The 17,056-nt window shown below is 36.5% G+C and overlaps 2 protein-coding genes across 2 annotated transcripts; one reads left to right on the forward strand and one right to left on the reverse strand.

Moving 5' to 3' along the window:
* The first annotated feature begins 2,567 nt into the window (after positions 1–2,567).
* LOC100242155 (oligopeptide transporter 3) lies at positions 2,568–6,312 on the forward strand. Its single transcript, XM_002273732.5, has 6 exons — positions 2,568–3,142; positions 3,455–3,552; positions 4,194–4,763; positions 4,843–5,098; positions 5,213–5,395; positions 5,483–6,312. Exons 1-6 carry the CDS (start codon positions 2,621–2,623, stop codon positions 6,098–6,100), a joined length of 2,247 nt encoding a protein of 748 aa, XP_002273768.2. The 5' UTR covers positions 2,568–2,620; the 3' UTR covers positions 6,101–6,312.
* A 493-nt stretch (positions 6,313–6,805) lies between these two features.
* LOC100248503 (SNF1-related protein kinase regulatory subunit beta-2) lies at positions 6,806–16,862 on the reverse strand. The gene is made up of 4 exons (XM_002270110.5): positions 16,013–16,862; positions 14,961–15,139; positions 14,698–14,860; positions 6,806–7,451 (listed from the first exon to the last, which is right to left on the reverse strand). The coding sequence occupies exons 1-4, from the start codon at positions 16,247–16,249 to the stop codon at positions 7,125–7,127; spliced, it is 906 nt and encodes a 301-aa protein (XP_002270146.2). The 5' UTR covers positions 16,250–16,862; the 3' UTR covers positions 6,806–7,124.
* Between the last annotated feature and the right edge of the window lie 194 nt (positions 16,863–17,056).

Raw genomic sequence — 17,056 nt, forward strand, 5'->3', positions numbered from 1 at the left:
CACGTTAAATAAATAAAAAAGTTATCAATGTTATATAAATGTAAGATATTTTTAACTTTATAAATACATTTTAAAACCGTGAAAGCCTATTTGAGTTTAGAACAAACATTATGATAACTCGGATTATTATTTATTTTATGAATTCAACAAATGTATTTATTACTATGTTTTAACATATTTGAATTAAATAAATAATAGAAAATTATTAACCTCATTATTAATAAAGCTAATAGGTTAATTTTATGAATTCTAACAAAACCTAATTCAATGTTAATTAGTTATTTATTTAATAATTAAATTATATTTGAATTTATACTTTTAATTTCATTATATTACTCGATATTTGGGTTGCCTTATTTAATGGTTGTTGTTAACAAGACACCAACTCGAATTGCCACGTGGGTACATGGCAAGTCATCAACGTTAACATAACGTGTCCCTAGATCCCATGTGGGGACCACATCATCTCGTTCAGAACAGAAAAGTCCGTTTTATTTTCGCCACGTGGATTCCAATATCCTTGTCCGTTGCGAGCAAAACACGAGCATCACACGTGCTCCTCGTCCTACATGGCATAAACACAACGACAACGTCAGGTGGCGGCAGCTGGTACAGAGCTGCAGAGTAACGGCGTTGACTGTCCGTCATAAGAGTTGCGCCCACTTTATCCGACGTGGTACGACCACAGCGGGACCCACGGAGGCGAACACGTGTACTGACATCGTGGCATTTGGTGAGTCGAGAATGGAAGTGTGTCAGACGCGGTACGGAACGTGAAATCACACGCTCCGAAAAGGCAGCAGCCACCACCACCATTGATGGCGCTGATTGATCCAACTTCCCAACCATCCTACTTCTTCGAATTTACTAAACTAACCTTCCACTTCCTAAACCCAATTGAATAAATTTAATGTCACTTCATGAACGATCCCAAAAAATTAGGGTTTGTCTCTTCGTCTTTAATTTGGGTATTTTGGATCGCATGCTTCTCATTATAGTTTAATAACATTTTTATAATAATAATAATAATAAAAGATAAGTCCATGTCATAATTTACCGCCATCATATTAATTATTATGGAAATTACATGACCAGTGAAGAAAACTAGTAAATGACCAAATTATCCACACATTCTTATCACAAGTTAAGAGACGATAAAAATTGACATATTCTTTATTAAAACAACCCATATAAATATCATCAATTTTAATTTTTTTTATCTTAAAAGATTTATTATATTCACAAATCTAAACTCGACAATTAATAATGCAACTATTTTAAGCATTTAATCAAAACTAGTAAATGACCAATTGTCCACGCATTCTTATCATAAGTTAAAAGACGATAAAAATTTACATATTCTTTATTATAACATTCCATATAAATATCATCAATTTTAATTTTTTTTTATCTTAAAAGATTTATTAACAAATCTAAACCCGACAATTAATAGTGAGACTATTTTAAGCATTTAATCAAAACTAGTAAATGACCAAATTGTCTGCACATTCTTATCCTAAGTTAAAAGGCGATAAAAATTTACATATTCTTTATTATAACAATTCATATAAATATCATCAATTTTAATTTTTTTATCTTAAAAGATTTATTAACAAATCTAAACCCGACAATTAATTGTGAGACTATTTCAAGCATTTAATCAAAACCTATCTAAAATCAATTGAAAATTACATTAAACTACACTTTGGAAGGATTGTAGAAATATACACTATGAATAATCAAAGAATATGGCTATCATGTGACGAAGAATGTTGACAAACCCATATTTGTCATATTGTATATAAAGAATATACTGTTAGATGGAGCAATAATTCAATCAACCAGACTCTCCCTAGTCCTAATTCTCGTATAGTAGGTAGATATATTAATTAATGGACAATTCCAAAATATAGAAGCAGTATATGGCATCTTGGATCAATTATTATTTATATGAGGCACTTTCCCTAGCAAGGGTAGTATAGTAATCTTGCAAAATACAGTTAGGTCACACTTATCAGGACCATAGTCCCATAGTGAGGGTACTATAGTAATCTTAGTAAACACAGTGAGGTCACCTGTCAGGAGTCAGGTTGAAAGACCAAGGTCAGAATTTAGGACCATAGTCCCAGGCTCCTAGCCCCTAGGCCAAGGACAGTGCCCCATATCAATCCCTATTCCGTTAAGGGAATTTATTTTTATTATATTTAAAAATAAATTGATTGACCAATTAGAAAATGTTTCCAAAAATAATTTTCTATCTTAAAAAATTGTTTTTTTTTAATTGTTCTAAAATATTTTATTTTTAATAATAAATTTAAGATGTTTCCATGTGTTTTTTTTATATAATGTTTTAATAAATATTTAAAAAATATTGTATTATGTTAAATTATTTTTATTTAAAAATTTTTGGAAATAATTTTTTTTTAAATGACTAAAGGAAAAAGTATGAATAAGTGAAAAAAGAGGCCAGGGGTATTTCTGTAAAAGTGGGTTACAGGTAAGGTTTTGAACTTTTGAAAGGGTGAGGGTTATTCGTACAAGTATTATATAAATAAGGGTAATCAAATCTCTGAAAATTTATACTCACTCTCAGACTCTCAGTCTCAGCTGTCTATCTTCAATGGCGTCGACCAAGAACGAAGGCGGGGGTCGTACGGACATCCCTACGACGAACGGAAAGGAGGCGACACAGGCCCCGGAGGGGGAGAGGACTCCGGTGGAGGAGGTGGCGCTGGTGGTGCCGGAGACCGACGACCAAACACTTCCTGTGATGACTTTCCGAGCATGGTTTCTGGGAATCATTTCATGTTCTCTCCTCATATTTCTCAACACCTTCTTCTCCTACCGCACGCAGCCGCTCACCATATCCGCCATTCTCATGCAAATTGCGGTGCTGCCCGTCGGAAAATTCATGGCTTCGACTCTTCCAAGGAGGGAGTTCAAGGTTTTCGGGTGGGGTTTCAGCTTGAACCCTGGGCCGTTCAACATGAAGGAGCATGTAATCATCACCGTATTTGCTAACTGTGGGGTGTCTTATGGTGGGGGTGACGCGTACTCGATCGGCGCCATTACTGTCATGAAGGCTTACTACAAGCAGAGCTTGAACTTCCTCTGTGGTCTCCTCATAGTCTTGACTACTCAGGTGAATTTTCTTTCTGGAGATAATTATCGGCTCTGTTGCCAATTGCCATGGTTTTGTGTGTCTGCCGCTGGAAGATAAGACTTTTTCAGGCACCCATTAATGCCATTTTGATGTTTTTTATGTGGGTTTCTGTTCTAGAGGATAACATGTTACCATGCGAACAGGGTATTTCTGAACTTATTTCAATTAAAATGTGTCCTTTTTTTTTTCTAAATTTTGTCAAGATTATCCAAACAAATGTTTATTACAAGAAACCGACTGTTTAATATTTTCTGGGTTTTGAATTCTGTTGTTGTTGATGATGATTTGCAGATATTGGGATATGGATGGGCCGGGATGCTGAGGAAGTACCTGGTTGAACCTGCTGAAATGTGGTGGCCTTCAAACCTCGCCCAGGTTTCTCTCTTTAGGTCTGTCTTTCTCCTTTGACTAATGATTATTTCTCTGCAAAGACTGAAAACATTATTCTTGAAACTGTTTTTGGCCAAAAGATATATTTCTGAAAAGCAAAAGTGAAGCAGAACAAAACCATCAATGAGTGGGGTTTAATCGATTGTTCTGATGAAATCCAAATCCAATTTGAATGATTCCCCCTCCCCCCTCGCCCCCGCCCCCCCCCCCCCTTTTTTTTTTTGGGGGGTGGGGGGCGGGGTTTCAAACATTTTGAGTTGAAGAAATACAAAATTCAAACGAATATATTATCCCCTTCTGGAGATTTTGATCTTTCCAGGGAAAGCAAGATTACCCTGTTCTGTGTTCATGTATGGCTCATGGGCTGTGTGAGCTTTCTCTGTGTAATATTCGCCTTTCAGGAGACAAGAGGCATAACTTTAGGGGTAATAAAAGAAGGCAAACGAATGGGCAGATGAACTCCTTTGCTAATTTGTTATTGGTTTTTATGGAGAATTTCAAGGGGCTTTATTCCAGAACAACTCTACGCTAAATGCCTAAAAGTGCTAAAAATAAAATTATACCGTTTCTGCAAATTAGGTGTACTACTTCCCCTTTTAGGCTAGTTCTGATCAGTTCTATAATTTTTTTTTTGTTACAGGGCACTGCATGAGAAAGAATCAAAGTCAAAGGGCCTGACCCGGATGCAATTTTTCCTTCTTTTCTTGATGGCAAGCTTTTTTTACTATGCCCTTCCTGGATATCTATTCCCAATCTTAACATTCTTCTCCTGGGTCTGCTGGGTTTGGCCTCATAGTATAACAGCACAGCAAATTGGATCAGGTTACCATGGACTTGGGGTGGGTGCCTTCACACTAGACTGGGCAGGGATATCGGCTTATCATGGCAGCCCCCTGGTCACACCCTGGTTTTCCATTCTCAATGTTGGGGCTGGCTTCATCATGTTCATTTATATAATTGTGCCAGTGTGTTACTGGAAGTTTAACACCTTTGATGCTCGAAAATTCCCCATTTTCTCTAATCAGCTCTTCACTTCTACTGGGCACAAATACGATACCAACAAGATCTTGACCCCACAGTATGACCTTAACATTGCTGCTTATGATGGTTATGGAAAACTCTATCTTAGCCCCCTGTTTGCCCTCTCAATTGGGTCGGGTTTTGCACGATTCACCGCAACCCTCACTCATGTGGCCCTGTTTCATGGCAGGTGTGATGCTTGCTTCCCCTGAAAGTTGTATATGATCTAATTCTGGTTTATGAAATATTGATTGGCTTCTCTTGTCTAGGGATATCCTGAGGCAGAGCAAATCAGCAATCCACAATGCCAAAATGGACGTCCATGCGAGGTTGATGAAAAACTACAAACAAGTACCCGAATGGTGGTTTCTCATCTTATTGATAGGGAGCATTGCTCTGTCAATCATAATGTGTTTTGTGTGGAAAGAGGATGTGCAGCTGCCATGGTGGGGGATGCTGTTTGCCTTTGGCTTGGCTTGGATTGTGACACTCCCTATTGGAGTCATTCAAGCAACTACCAACCAGGTAATAAACCCTGTTCTCTGATTGATGAGGTCTTGTCTCTTCTTTGTTCTTTCAAAGCTGAAATTAAAATGAATTCGTGTCTGACATGCCAAGTTTCTTCTGGCTTCCATGCAGCAACCTGGATATGATATTATAGCACAGTTCATAATAGGGTATGTCCTACCAGGAAAGCCCATTGCCAACCTGCTTTTCAAGATTTATGGGCGAATCAGCACTGTTCATGCCCTGTCTTTCTTGTCTGATCTTAAACTTGGGCACTACATGAAGATTCCGCCCCGGTGCATGTACACAGCTCAGGTCTCTGAAGCTCCTAGAACTAATACATTAAACCAATTATAACTTTTGTACTAACATTTCAGTATCATCTTTTTGTTGGATTTCCAGCTGGTGGGGACACTGGTTGCTGGTACTGTCAACCTTGCGGTTGCCTGGTGGATGTTGGGGAGTATTGAGAACATCTGTGACGTCGAAACTCTCCATCCTGACAGCCCCTGGACATGTCCTAAATTCCGGGTGACGTTTGATGCTTCTGTTATATGGGGTCTGATAGGACCACGGAGGCTGTTTGGACCTGGAGGGCTTTACAGGAACCTGGTATGGCTGTTCCTCATTGGAGCTGTCTTGCCAGTCCCAGTCTGGGTGATGAGCAAAATCTTCCCGGAAAAGAAATGGATTCCTTTGATAAACATACCGGTTATATCTTATGGCTTTGCTGGTATGCCACCGGCAACTCCCACCAACATAGCTAGCTGGCTCATCACCGGAGCCATCTTCAACTACTTTGTGTTCCGGTACCACAAGAGATGGTGGCAGAAATACAACTATGTTCTGTCTGCAGCATTGGATGCTGGGACTGCATTCATGGGAGTTCTTTTGTTCTTTGCTCTGCAGAATGAGAATCATAATTTGAAGTGGTGGGGAACAAAATTGGATCACTGCCCTTTGGCAACATGCCCAACTCAACCAGGTATCGTTGTTGAAGGGTGTCCGGTTTTCCAGTAACCATGTAGCGCCAAAGATTTGGATACAATGTAGAAGAAGGATGCTAGGGCTGGTAATAAAAGGAATTGAACCAACCACTTGGCATTTTTGGAAATGCTTGTGAAAGAGAGGGTCATCCTCTTTATCATCATATCTATGTCAGTTAATATTTGATTGCTGGTAAATGCTCATATGTAAGCTAGTGAATAAGAAGCTACCACCCTCTACCTCCATCTTCCCATCTTATTACCCTTTTTCTCCTTTCTGCTATTACACAATCTGCTGGATTCTCAATGTAGATGACATAAAGCAAGTTCAAGCCACCCTTTACTGTATTGGTTAAGGTGGATGACCCAAAGAAAAGGTCTAGTTGATGGCTTTGGTAGGTCAGGTGACCATGTGGAATCATTATAAGAAAAAATTAAAAATTTGCCCTGATTCATAGATTGTCCCAATCCACAGCACATGGGGCTAGAATTATATAATGATATATCTGCAATGGGTCATCCAAAGAATTGAGATACAAAACCTGGCAAGGGCTGTAGTTAGGGGTCCTGTTTCTTTGTTCCCTAATAACCTAACCATGAGCAGATATTTCCATGTAATAATGACTCATCAGTGACCACTAGTTGCAAGTTGAGATTTCCAAATGAGTCAGTATAAAGAATTGGATAATCCAGTATTATATTCAGTCAGAAGCGCATGGATATTTGGTGTAGAAGCGTATCAAAATGAAACTCACCAATAAAGTTTATTTTCCTCTGCTGCAATATAAGGGTTTTCTAACAATGGGAATGCAAAATTTTTTTGTCTGTCTTGAAGGTTTCTAGTGGAAAGAGCAGCTGAACAGTACAGAGGGAGGAATAAATAAATACATCACAGATGGCCATCCAGCATTTGCATTATGTGCATAATACCCAAGGTTTTTTATATGACTCTTCAGATTTTTACTTAAGCAATTAACACAACATTTTGCCTCTTCACGAGATATATCAATTGCCTAAAGGGGATTTAAAGACTCCAACTTTGGACCAGATACCCTATTTTACCTCTGCAAGGACTTGTACAGCACAACTGTCACATACTTGGCCCGAAACCTATTTGTTGAACCAAGTGCCACCACTGACGGGCCGCTCTTGCCTTTCTGCATGTAAAGATGGTTAAGCACTACATGTTGAGGTCTTGGCATTGGAGGTGGAATCTCCACCGCAGATGAAGGCACATTGAGCAGTGTCATTTGCAGGTGTGGAGGAACCAGGGGTGGCTCCTTTGCAAAATCCTCAGAACCAAGTTCCAAGTTGTTATAGCTCGAGTCTGGGGACTGTGGGGGTTCAAAACCAGAAATGCTTTCAAGGTCTTCAGGAACATAATCCTGCACATTACAGTGGGTAAACACCATATGTTTCAGTCAGACATTCCTGATGGCAGCCAAACCTACTTACAATGTGTTTTGCAGTAGATTAACCATGTCCAACTGGCAAAACCCTAATTAAAAGGAATAAATCAGAACCTAGATGGCCATGACAGGAGGGGAAAAAAAGGAACCAGAAATGTAAGTCAGTCTGCATCTGCCTGTGTGTGATACATCAAGAACTCTATTAACAACTATATTTTAAAATAGGGTTGAAGCCGGGAAAGTACCAAAAAAGAATAGTATAGTACCTGAGAAAAAAATTAAAAAAAAAAAAAAACCAGCCCCCAAGCAGGCTCGGTAGAAAAGATCCACCAACAGTTCGGCTGCTCATTCGTCACACAACCGCAATACCCTTTTCCAGTGAGGAACCACAAATACTTCAACCTCTTTCCCTCACCCCCCTTCTTTGTGCCAACTACTGGTCTTGGCAGGGAAAACACCAGTCCATGTGGTTTTGTTCAAAAATTCAGAATGAACTGTTGAAAATTGGGTAAAAATTTGAACCTAGTTCAATCTGAGATTCTGATTCTCTTAATATTCAGGTTAAATTTTCAGTATTCTTTGTCTGTGGGTTTCAGAGACTAATATAACCATGGTTGTTTTAGGAGGTGCTTTAAGCGCATCTAGGCTCAAGGCAAAACCAGTCCCTAGCTATAGCCTCACCTACCAACGCACACATTGTTGGAAAGGCCGGCCTCATTGTTTTTCCTTTCTAATTTTTATTTTTGGAATTTCTGACAGTAAATTGTTACTTTATATAATTTCATTAATTTTTTGTTGGGATGATTCTTTCAAATACTTAGAATCTTGAAATTTTGTTAGTTTGATAGAATTTTGGTCATAATTTTTTACATGCTTCCTAGGTTATGTTTCAATTCATTCAGGCATGCACCTTGTATTGTGCCTTGCACCTAAGCCTCAAAAGACTTTTGCATTTTAAATGACCTTGCACCTTTCAAAAATGTGACTATGACCACTGTTATCTCAACAATTCCAGAGAGGTTATCCAAACATTTCAAAGGCATGTTCTGATGGTTAGTCTAGATGTGCTGAACTGGGGTCTAGTATGTCAGGATTTTTACATATAATTAGCCTATTATTCTCTTGTCGAACATGGAGACACATTCAGGGTTATGTACCATCAAATGCCTACTATTTTCTCATTTCCAATAATCCCAAGCAACTCTAATCCCAAGCTTCAAGTAGTTGGCACACTACCATAAACTAGCCATTTGGTGACACTCGTCATGTCAGGATTTACAACAGCAATTCATCTTTTGTGTGCACGGGTTAAAAAGATGCAAGGTTGTTCGTTTACCTAGCTAGTCATGCATGGACTAGTTTACATGTATTTGGGCTTCAATTATCAAGCAGTAGAGACTTCACAAATAAAACACTCAAGGATTGGCATTCCATTGCTGTCATTTTAATGAGTATGGTTATCATCTACACTCCCAATGTGCCTATGATGGGACAAGGACTGTTAGCCAGTGTGTGTTATCTTAAAAGAATAAAGTAAGGTGTAGATCAACCAGAAGAGGAATGCATAAACTAATTTGTCTTAAGGAGGAATCCAACAATTCCATCTGTTTCATGAGTTTTTTCCTTCTTTTTTTTCTCTCCATTTTGGCATGGTTCACCAGGGATCATTTGCATATAATTAATGTATCATTTTCTTCTCAAAAATGGGGCCAAATTCAGGGTTATGTACATATCAAATGCCAACTATTTTCTCATTTCCGAAAATCCTAAGTAACTCTAACCTAGAGCTTCAAATGGTTGGCGGATTTACAAACTGCCAAAGCATAAACTAGCCATTTAACTACTTTCCCTATGTCAGGACTCAGGACAGCAATTCTATTGTGTGTGTGGAGGGAGAGGTGGGGTGGGGGTGGTGTGGGCAGCATCACACACTCCATAAAACCCATGAATTGGTTCTCATTTTTCTCCATCGACAGCATCACATTAATGCAGCAGAACCAACAACATGAGCAAGACTAACAAGAATTTTTTGGGGTCAGCTTTACATATAAAAGCATAACCATCAAGGTTGGATTATTTTATGAGTGGCTCTCACCCATGCCAGCACATGGGTAAACAGGACAACCATCTTCTGTTTTGACATTTGGGTTTATAAGCAGTTTGGCCAATTTCCCAAAAGTGCAGAATCCCCATGATGTAGGACAACCCTAGAATGGATGTATACAATCAAGTTGGTGGGGTAGGGTTTTTTTATCTTTTAGGGTTTGAGGAGAGGAACAAAGGATAAAGCTTTATGGCAGCTAAAAAAATAAAATAAAAATATAAAGAAAGAAGATAAGAACAAGGGATAGAACCTTGGAATATGAATCTCATCCAGAAGAAAGGAAAAAAAATAGTGTCCCCATTGAGAATTGCATTACTTGAAAAAAAAAAAACTAATATTATTTAGTCACTCTTTTTTTTTTCCTTGATTTATATCAATTAGCCTTATTTATAGGCTTCTCTAAGAAATCCAAATTCTACCAAGATTCTAATAACCTATCATGACTCTTATTCTAATTCTCCTATAACCTAATTAGCTAATTTGACTCCAACAAATACTCATTCTTTTTTTCTTTTTTCTTTTTTCTTTTTTGATCAATAAGCAGAAAATTTATATAACAAATACTCATTCTTATTGAACTCCAACTAATACTAACCCTACTTAGAGTTTAATTTATGTCCTTCCTTCCCTTCTTGAATATACTTTAAAAGGCTTTCCCCATCACTCATCACCCCATCAACACCATTATCTCATCTATTTCTCAAAGGGATAAGGAATTCCTGACATGGTGTCATTAATACCTTAAGCAAGTCCATTAGGCATTAAACTTGATGGATAGTTAACCTTAGGAGGATGGTTTAAGCTCAATAGCAGTGCCTAGTCTACCAATGGACCCAGAGGTGCCACTGCTCTCATTAGAATCACTGGGGCAGTTGTTGAAGGTTTTTTCATTTATTATAGACCTCTAGGCCTTATGGGAAGGCTACTACCTTCCTGAGATAGTGGTATTTGCAAGTTCACTATGAGCTAGATGAGGAAATGGCCATTTGATATTTTTTATAGGAATTTTCAACTTGATGTTTGCAAGCCACCCATTAGACTAGCCACTATGGAAAATTTTATCATACCTACCACAAGTGGAACTTTCCCTTGGGAATGGTAGCTGACATGGGCTTGGACCAAGACTACTAGATTAGTTTACTGTCTGCCACTTGGTAGTGTGTTAAATGTCCTTTTTCTATGAGGATGCTTACAAAACTTCCTCTCAAATTGTTCTCCCTTTTCTATGCCACACAGACACCCTGAAGTATTAACTTACTGTGTGTACCTGTGTCAGGCATGACATGAAAATGGCTTGGATGTGGGTTGTTTCTGATGTGCCTATTTGTAATGCTTACATTTAATAGATGTGCCAAACAAAGAAAGAGAGGAGCAAATTCCCAATTCATAGTAAGTAAACTTTCTAACATTAGACTACACTCCAATTGAGCTACAAATCCTCTTCCCCCAAAAGTACCAGGCTCAGCATGATGAAGCCATTATTTACACTTTCCTCCTCATATTCATTAACCTACCATGCCAACTAGGTACAATATCCTTTAACATCTAGACAAAACCAAAGTCGACCCAAAAAGCGTAACACCACAGGCCAAAGGCTCAGACCACAGAACCAAGGATCAAAACATGGTCAATGGACCTGTCATCCTTCCTGCACATACAATACCAATTCACAATAGGACAAAATCCAGTTTCTCCTAGTCAAACCTGAGTTAGAACATTTTGGCATCTACAGCATGTTCATGCATTCTTCATGACTCACCAGTTTCTTCATCAATTTCAGAATGCCTTAAGATTCTAAAAATGGACAAGCTAAGACCCATGATACTCTCTACAGTGCTTCCAATGCAAGAAAAGATATGTCATAAGCATATGACAGTTAATGAGAAAGAGGCCATAAGCATATTCAATTTAGAAAAGCATAAGCTATACAACATCATAGTTTCAACTATTCATCCAAGACAAATGTATTCAACAGCGAGGAGACACAACTTGATTCAAGTTGAAGGCAGTACAAAAAGAGAAAAATAGAAAAGAATGTGAGTCTATGCTGTGGGAAAAGACATGATAGCCTGTGAATGAATAGACATGATAGTCTGGCTCAATGACCAAAGCAGCTTACCATAAAATGGGACCTTAGGCGAAAACTTTCAATTGGGCCTTTTCTAATATTATATACAATAGTATTATTTATCAATTTATATAATATATAATTTTATTTAAAATTTATTTTTCTTGCTTTTGAGATACAAACTTGCTAAAAGTTTTATTAAAATATCTTTTTCAATAGATAATATAGCTACTTCACTTAATCTTTCTTGTGACATGGTAGATCGTAAATAAGATTTTATTAATCAATATTTTCAAATACTTGGGGAGTAGAATTAAATATTTTATTAATAAATTTATTGTCCTCACTTGTTTTATTTTCTTCTAAATTATTCTCATAATCTTAAATTTTTATTTTTATTTTTTGATAGGTAAAAAAAATATATTGAAAGCATTATATGAAGGCATACCAAGGTACACAAGTTGTATACAAAGGAGACAAGAAAGCAAGAAAAAAGAAAGGACAACAAAAATGCAGCCTCCCCTTTCACGAAGACCTAACCACTCTCTCTCTCTCTCTCTCTCTCTCTCTCTCTATATATATATATATATATATATATAGGTAAAATAAATATATTGAAAGCACTATCTAAAGGCACACCAAAGTACACAGGTTGTGTACAAAGGGAGTCAAGAAAGCAACAAAAAGCAACCTTCTCTTTCACGAAGACCCTAACTAGTTTATAAAATCAAACATGGTTAAGGAGCCTCCATCTATGTACATCCTAACCCATAACAAAAGAGTGCAAAGAAAAACTAATTTTAGCGCTTGATCAAGCATTTCTTTGCTTTCAAAAGATCTTTGGCTCCTCTCCTTTCCTAATGTCCAAAAAACACAGGACATGATAACTCTCCAAAATTTCTTCTGTTTTTTACCCACGAAAGAACCATGCCACCATAATAAAGTCTCTTTTACCAATTGTAGCACCACCCATGCCACCCTAAACAAGAAGACAATCAAATTCCATAATCCTCGAGCTCAAACACAATGAAGGAGAATGTGGTCTACTGACCTTCCTCTTCCATACAAAGAAACCATCAATTCACAAGAGAGTTTTTATCAATAATGTTGACATTATACTCTTGATCATCATAATGAGTATCTTTACTTTTACGATTTTGTTTGATTATGTCAATATTTTATAATTTTGTTGGTCTAATATCTTCTAATTGTTTGAAGAACTAATGCTTCTTCATGGTCTATTAAATCTTTACCCAAATCTTGTTTATTATTACTAATATATTTATCTAGGGCTCATTTTTTAGATTCAATTACTCTATCTATTTTTTTCTTCTTTTTTTAGAAAAGAGAAAAAAAAGTGAGTGAGAAAGAAAGAATTAAAAGAGAAGTGAGAAAAAAAAATCGAGAAGATAGTATGACATAAAAATAAGGAAGTTGAAGCAAATAAAAAAACTTATTATAAGTTTTTACTATTTCAAAAAAAAAAAAAAATCAATAGTTTGTTTTGGAACAATACAATTAGAATAATAAATGCTAATGGCTACAATAGGTAGTTGAATCACTTAAAACAAATCATTTTATTTATTAAAAGTTTACCTATTAGTATTTGTTAATATCTCAATACAAAACATATTTAGATAATTATAAAAATTTGGGTCTTTTTTTTTCTCTTTTAGTTTATCATTTAACTAACATAACAAATCTATCAATAATTATTTAGAGATATCTAATAAAAACTAGAAAAATAAATAAAGGAATAATTATAAAAAAAATTAAAGGCTTTTATGGAGTAGGGGCCTTAGGCGGTTGCCCTACTTACCTAAAGGTAAGGCAAGCACTATCGGTGATAAAAGGATACACGTGTCAAACTCCAAGTACTTCTATTTAAGGCTTTGTTGAACTGAGCTCTAGTCTGTAGATGAATTGCTCATTCAAAACTAATGAATCCAACCTATTGTTGATAAATTGACTTAAGTGCCCTATACTAGATTCTCACAAGGTCACATCCATAGCCTTTGAAAACTAATGATACAAAAATGGTACATAGGATAAGTGCATATTCATGCAAAAAATAACATATCACCCATAAGTGTCACATTTTAAGCATATATTACAATATACACTAAGATACATTCAATAACATGTAGAAGCTAAAGACAAATTTGAAAAGTTAGAACTTCATATTAGGCAAACAAAAACATTTGTCTCAATAATCCAAGCAAGTTATAGTTATACCTGATAGTTTCATTTTTGGTATATCGGCTGAGGACATGTAGGAACTTAGAAACTTTAGCATAACAATATTTAATAGCAAACTAGTCAGAATTTGGAACTTAAAATCCCAGTCAAAAATTTAAAAAGTCGATTTTGTAGATTCTACCATGAATTATATGGCATTAAAACATTGGATTATAATAAGTTGTTCTCATAAAAGTTATAAAGTTTAGATGTATGGTACGGATAAAGGTTTACACTTACCTCTTTAACTATAGTATCACTTCAAGAAAGTGGTTTTCTATTTCTTTACTTCATTTTTGCAATATTATGTGTTTTACACATGTAGACATATTTCTTTCTATTTATTTTTCTTTTTCTATAAGGTTATGTTTGGTAATGTGAGGAAAAGAAAATAGAGAGGAAAAGTGGAAGGAAAGAAAAAACGAAGGAAAATAAAAAATAGATTCAAAGTCAATAAATTATTTTTATATGCTTCTTTAAATTTATTTTTCTTCATTATATAAAGATTAAATAATTTTAAAATCCATAAATTTTAACTAATTTTAATTATATTTTATTTTATTTCATATTTTTTCTATGGTGAAACCAAACATAAGAAAACCATTTTCCTTAGCAGTTTTTTTCTTTCCCTAGTATTTTCCGGAAACCAAATATAACCTAAGTATTTTCTCTATTCATTTTTCAAGATATAAAATAAAAATCATGACATATAACATGATACAGAAAATAGAAAGTTGTTACATGATAATAATTATAGGTTGCCAATTACAGCAACATCCATAAGTCTGGAAAGAGAAAATGGGAATGTCTACCTGCAAGTCCAAAATGTTGTAAGCATTGCCTGCATCATCCTGGGCCCATGGCATGTCGGGAATGTACCTCCATTGTCCATCAACAATAAATCTGTACTGATAAACACCTGAGGGGAGCACTTTCATAATGGTGAACTCTTTCCCTGATCTCTGCAAGGGTTTTCTGATTAACAGGGTCAAGGGGTTTTAAATTAGATTCTGTTCATAAAGCACAAATTAAAATTAGAAATAAAATAAAGAGAAAAGCACTGGATCCCCCAAACCTTATCTTCCAATTATCCCATGATCCCTCCACAGCTACTTCCTTGCCACCATAGCTCCATGTAATCATGGTTGGAATTCCTTGCTCACTGCACATGTCTTCATATCCTGAAGAAGCTTGCATCCACGAATGGTTTGTGATGAGCATCTCATCAGGTTTTTGTAGTGGAATGACTGGAATCTGAATAAGGTTTTTTTAAAGAGACAATGATCAGGTTTTCTTTCATCTGTCTATAGGATAAACATCAAAACTAACAAAAGGTAAGTACTTGCTTTCAATATATTTCTAATCTATGCATGTGGTCTCATAGGTCGCTTAAGGACGGTGTTCAAGCTACCTCCTCTTCCTTGATAGATTTCAATGACTGTTTGAGCACTAAGTATTAGATTGGGATTGCAATCTTTTTTCTTCTTAGATGTATACTTCCTGTGCCTCTTTTTAATCAGTGCTTTTAATATATATAGAGAGAGAAAATTCATAAATGAACAGATGTTCAGGCTGCACCATATCCTGACGGGCTTAACTTTGTTACTGGAAAGAACTGAAAACAAGTTCCTTCCCACGTACAGAAAAATTGAAGAGCACCAGCACTTGGTGGCACATGTACTAGAGCGATGACCATCCTTTATATCCGTTTACCATTTCAAAGACCAAAAGAAAAAGCTTAACAAAGAACCATCAAGCCCATAGTGATGGCATACATCACGTTCTCAAAGAAACCGCCTTGCCTTTATTTTACAGAAAAAGTAGTCAACCAAGAAAAGTACTCATATTTGTAGGTTTCTGAAACAACAATAAATTCTTTCGGGTCTTAGATCAAACAACTAGTGGGCATCTGAAGAGAAACACATAAAGCTATACACAAATCATAATATTAATTTGTAGGTCCCCAAAACAATTTCCAAACAAATAATCATCATGACACGGCAATTTTTGAGATCAAAATTATAGCTTGTAGAGATATACACCACCCAACAACCAATTTGATATCAAAATAAACTGCTCCCTTAGAAGCAAGGAAAAAGAAAAGAAAAGGAATTTTAGGGAATTCACCTGAGGAGTGAACATCAGAGGTGACTGGGTAGCCCTAGGGCTGTGAGGAGGAGATTGACCCATCAGCTCAGGCGACCCACTAGATGGATGATAGCTAACGTGAGTCTCAAGCCGAGTAGCCATGTTTTGGTGCGCACCACCACTACCACCACCACCACCATCACCACCACCCTCTTCCTCCACCCCAACCGTAGATGGGCTCCCACCTCCATCTTCTCTTCCATTGACATTTCCCATTTCTCAAAAGGCAAAACCCACTTGGAGAACCTAATCTACAAGATTCCCAATACTATCCCCCACCCCAAAAACACAAAATTTACCTAAAAAAGCACATAATCAAGAGCCACCCAACAAGCACAGGCCCTTACAGATGCCTAGTTTTGGGATTTTCCGAAAGAATTAAGCAAAATTAAAAATAAAAATAAAAGAAAAACAAAGAAAAAAGTGTAGCTTTGGAATGCACCAAGAGCAGAGTGGGGGAAAAAGGTGGAGTTATTCTTCCGATGAGTTTGGAAGATCTTATGGTGGCCCAATGATGTGGGTTTTAGTGGGGGATGCTCGTCACATCATCATTGACAAAGTTATTTTTCTCTCTCTAATTTCCCAAGATGCTTCCTGCTTTCAGTGCTTTCTCCTCTCAAATTTCGCATTGTAGAGGGCTTTATTAGCCTTGAATCCTTGATAGCCACCGTATACTCGGGCTTCGGGCTTCCCCCATTACTAATGTCTTCTTTCCACATCTAACCATTTATACCTTAAAACATCCCATCATTAGACTTTGGCTCTTGGGTACTCAAGGCCCATTTCCCCTCTTGCTTCCAAGTACTCATAAAAATTACGTTGAACCTCAAATATGGCTCTTAAGACCAGCTAAAAAGCTCTATTAAACATGAAAAAAAATCGTATCTAATATATACTAAATAAAAAAATATAATTTAAAAATAATAATAACCATCATCTACTCCCAATACCCAAAATTAATCCAACCAATTTCTAACTTGAGGTCCTCATTAAAGTTTAAATTGATCTTATTTTTTCAAACAC

This window comes from Vitis vinifera, chromosome 10 (assembly GCF_030704535.1).
Source record: "Vitis vinifera cultivar Pinot Noir 40024 chromosome 10, ASM3070453v1".
Classification (NCBI taxonomy): domain Eukaryota; kingdom Viridiplantae; phylum Streptophyta; class Magnoliopsida; order Vitales; family Vitaceae; genus Vitis; species Vitis vinifera.

Bases quoted from the DNA above. Each gene is read 5' to 3' on its own strand.
- LOC100248503 (XM_002270110.5), bottom strand. From the start codon at position 16,249: ATGGGAAATGTCAATGGAAGAGAAGATGGAGGTGGGAGCCCATCTACG. The intron at 15,140-16,012 runs GTGAATTCCCTA...AACCTTATTCAG, and splicing joins CTCTGATGTTCACTCCTCAG to ATTCCAGTCATTCCACTACA. The intron at 7,452-14,697 runs GTAGACATTCCC...TGTAATGTGCAG, and splicing joins ACAACATTTTGGACTTGCAG to GATTATGTTCCTGAAGACCT.
- LOC100242155 (XM_002273732.5), top strand. From the start codon at position 2,621: ATGGCGTCGACCAAGAACGAAGGCGGGGGTCGTACGGACATCCCTACG. The intron at 4,764-4,842 runs GTGTGATGCTTG...TCTCTTGTCTAG, and splicing joins GTGGCCCTGTTTCATGGCAG to GGATATCCTGAGGCAGAGCA. The intron at 5,396-5,482 runs GTCTCTGAAGCT...TTGGATTTCCAG, and splicing joins GGTGCATGTACACAGCTCAG to CTGGTGGGGACACTGGTTGC.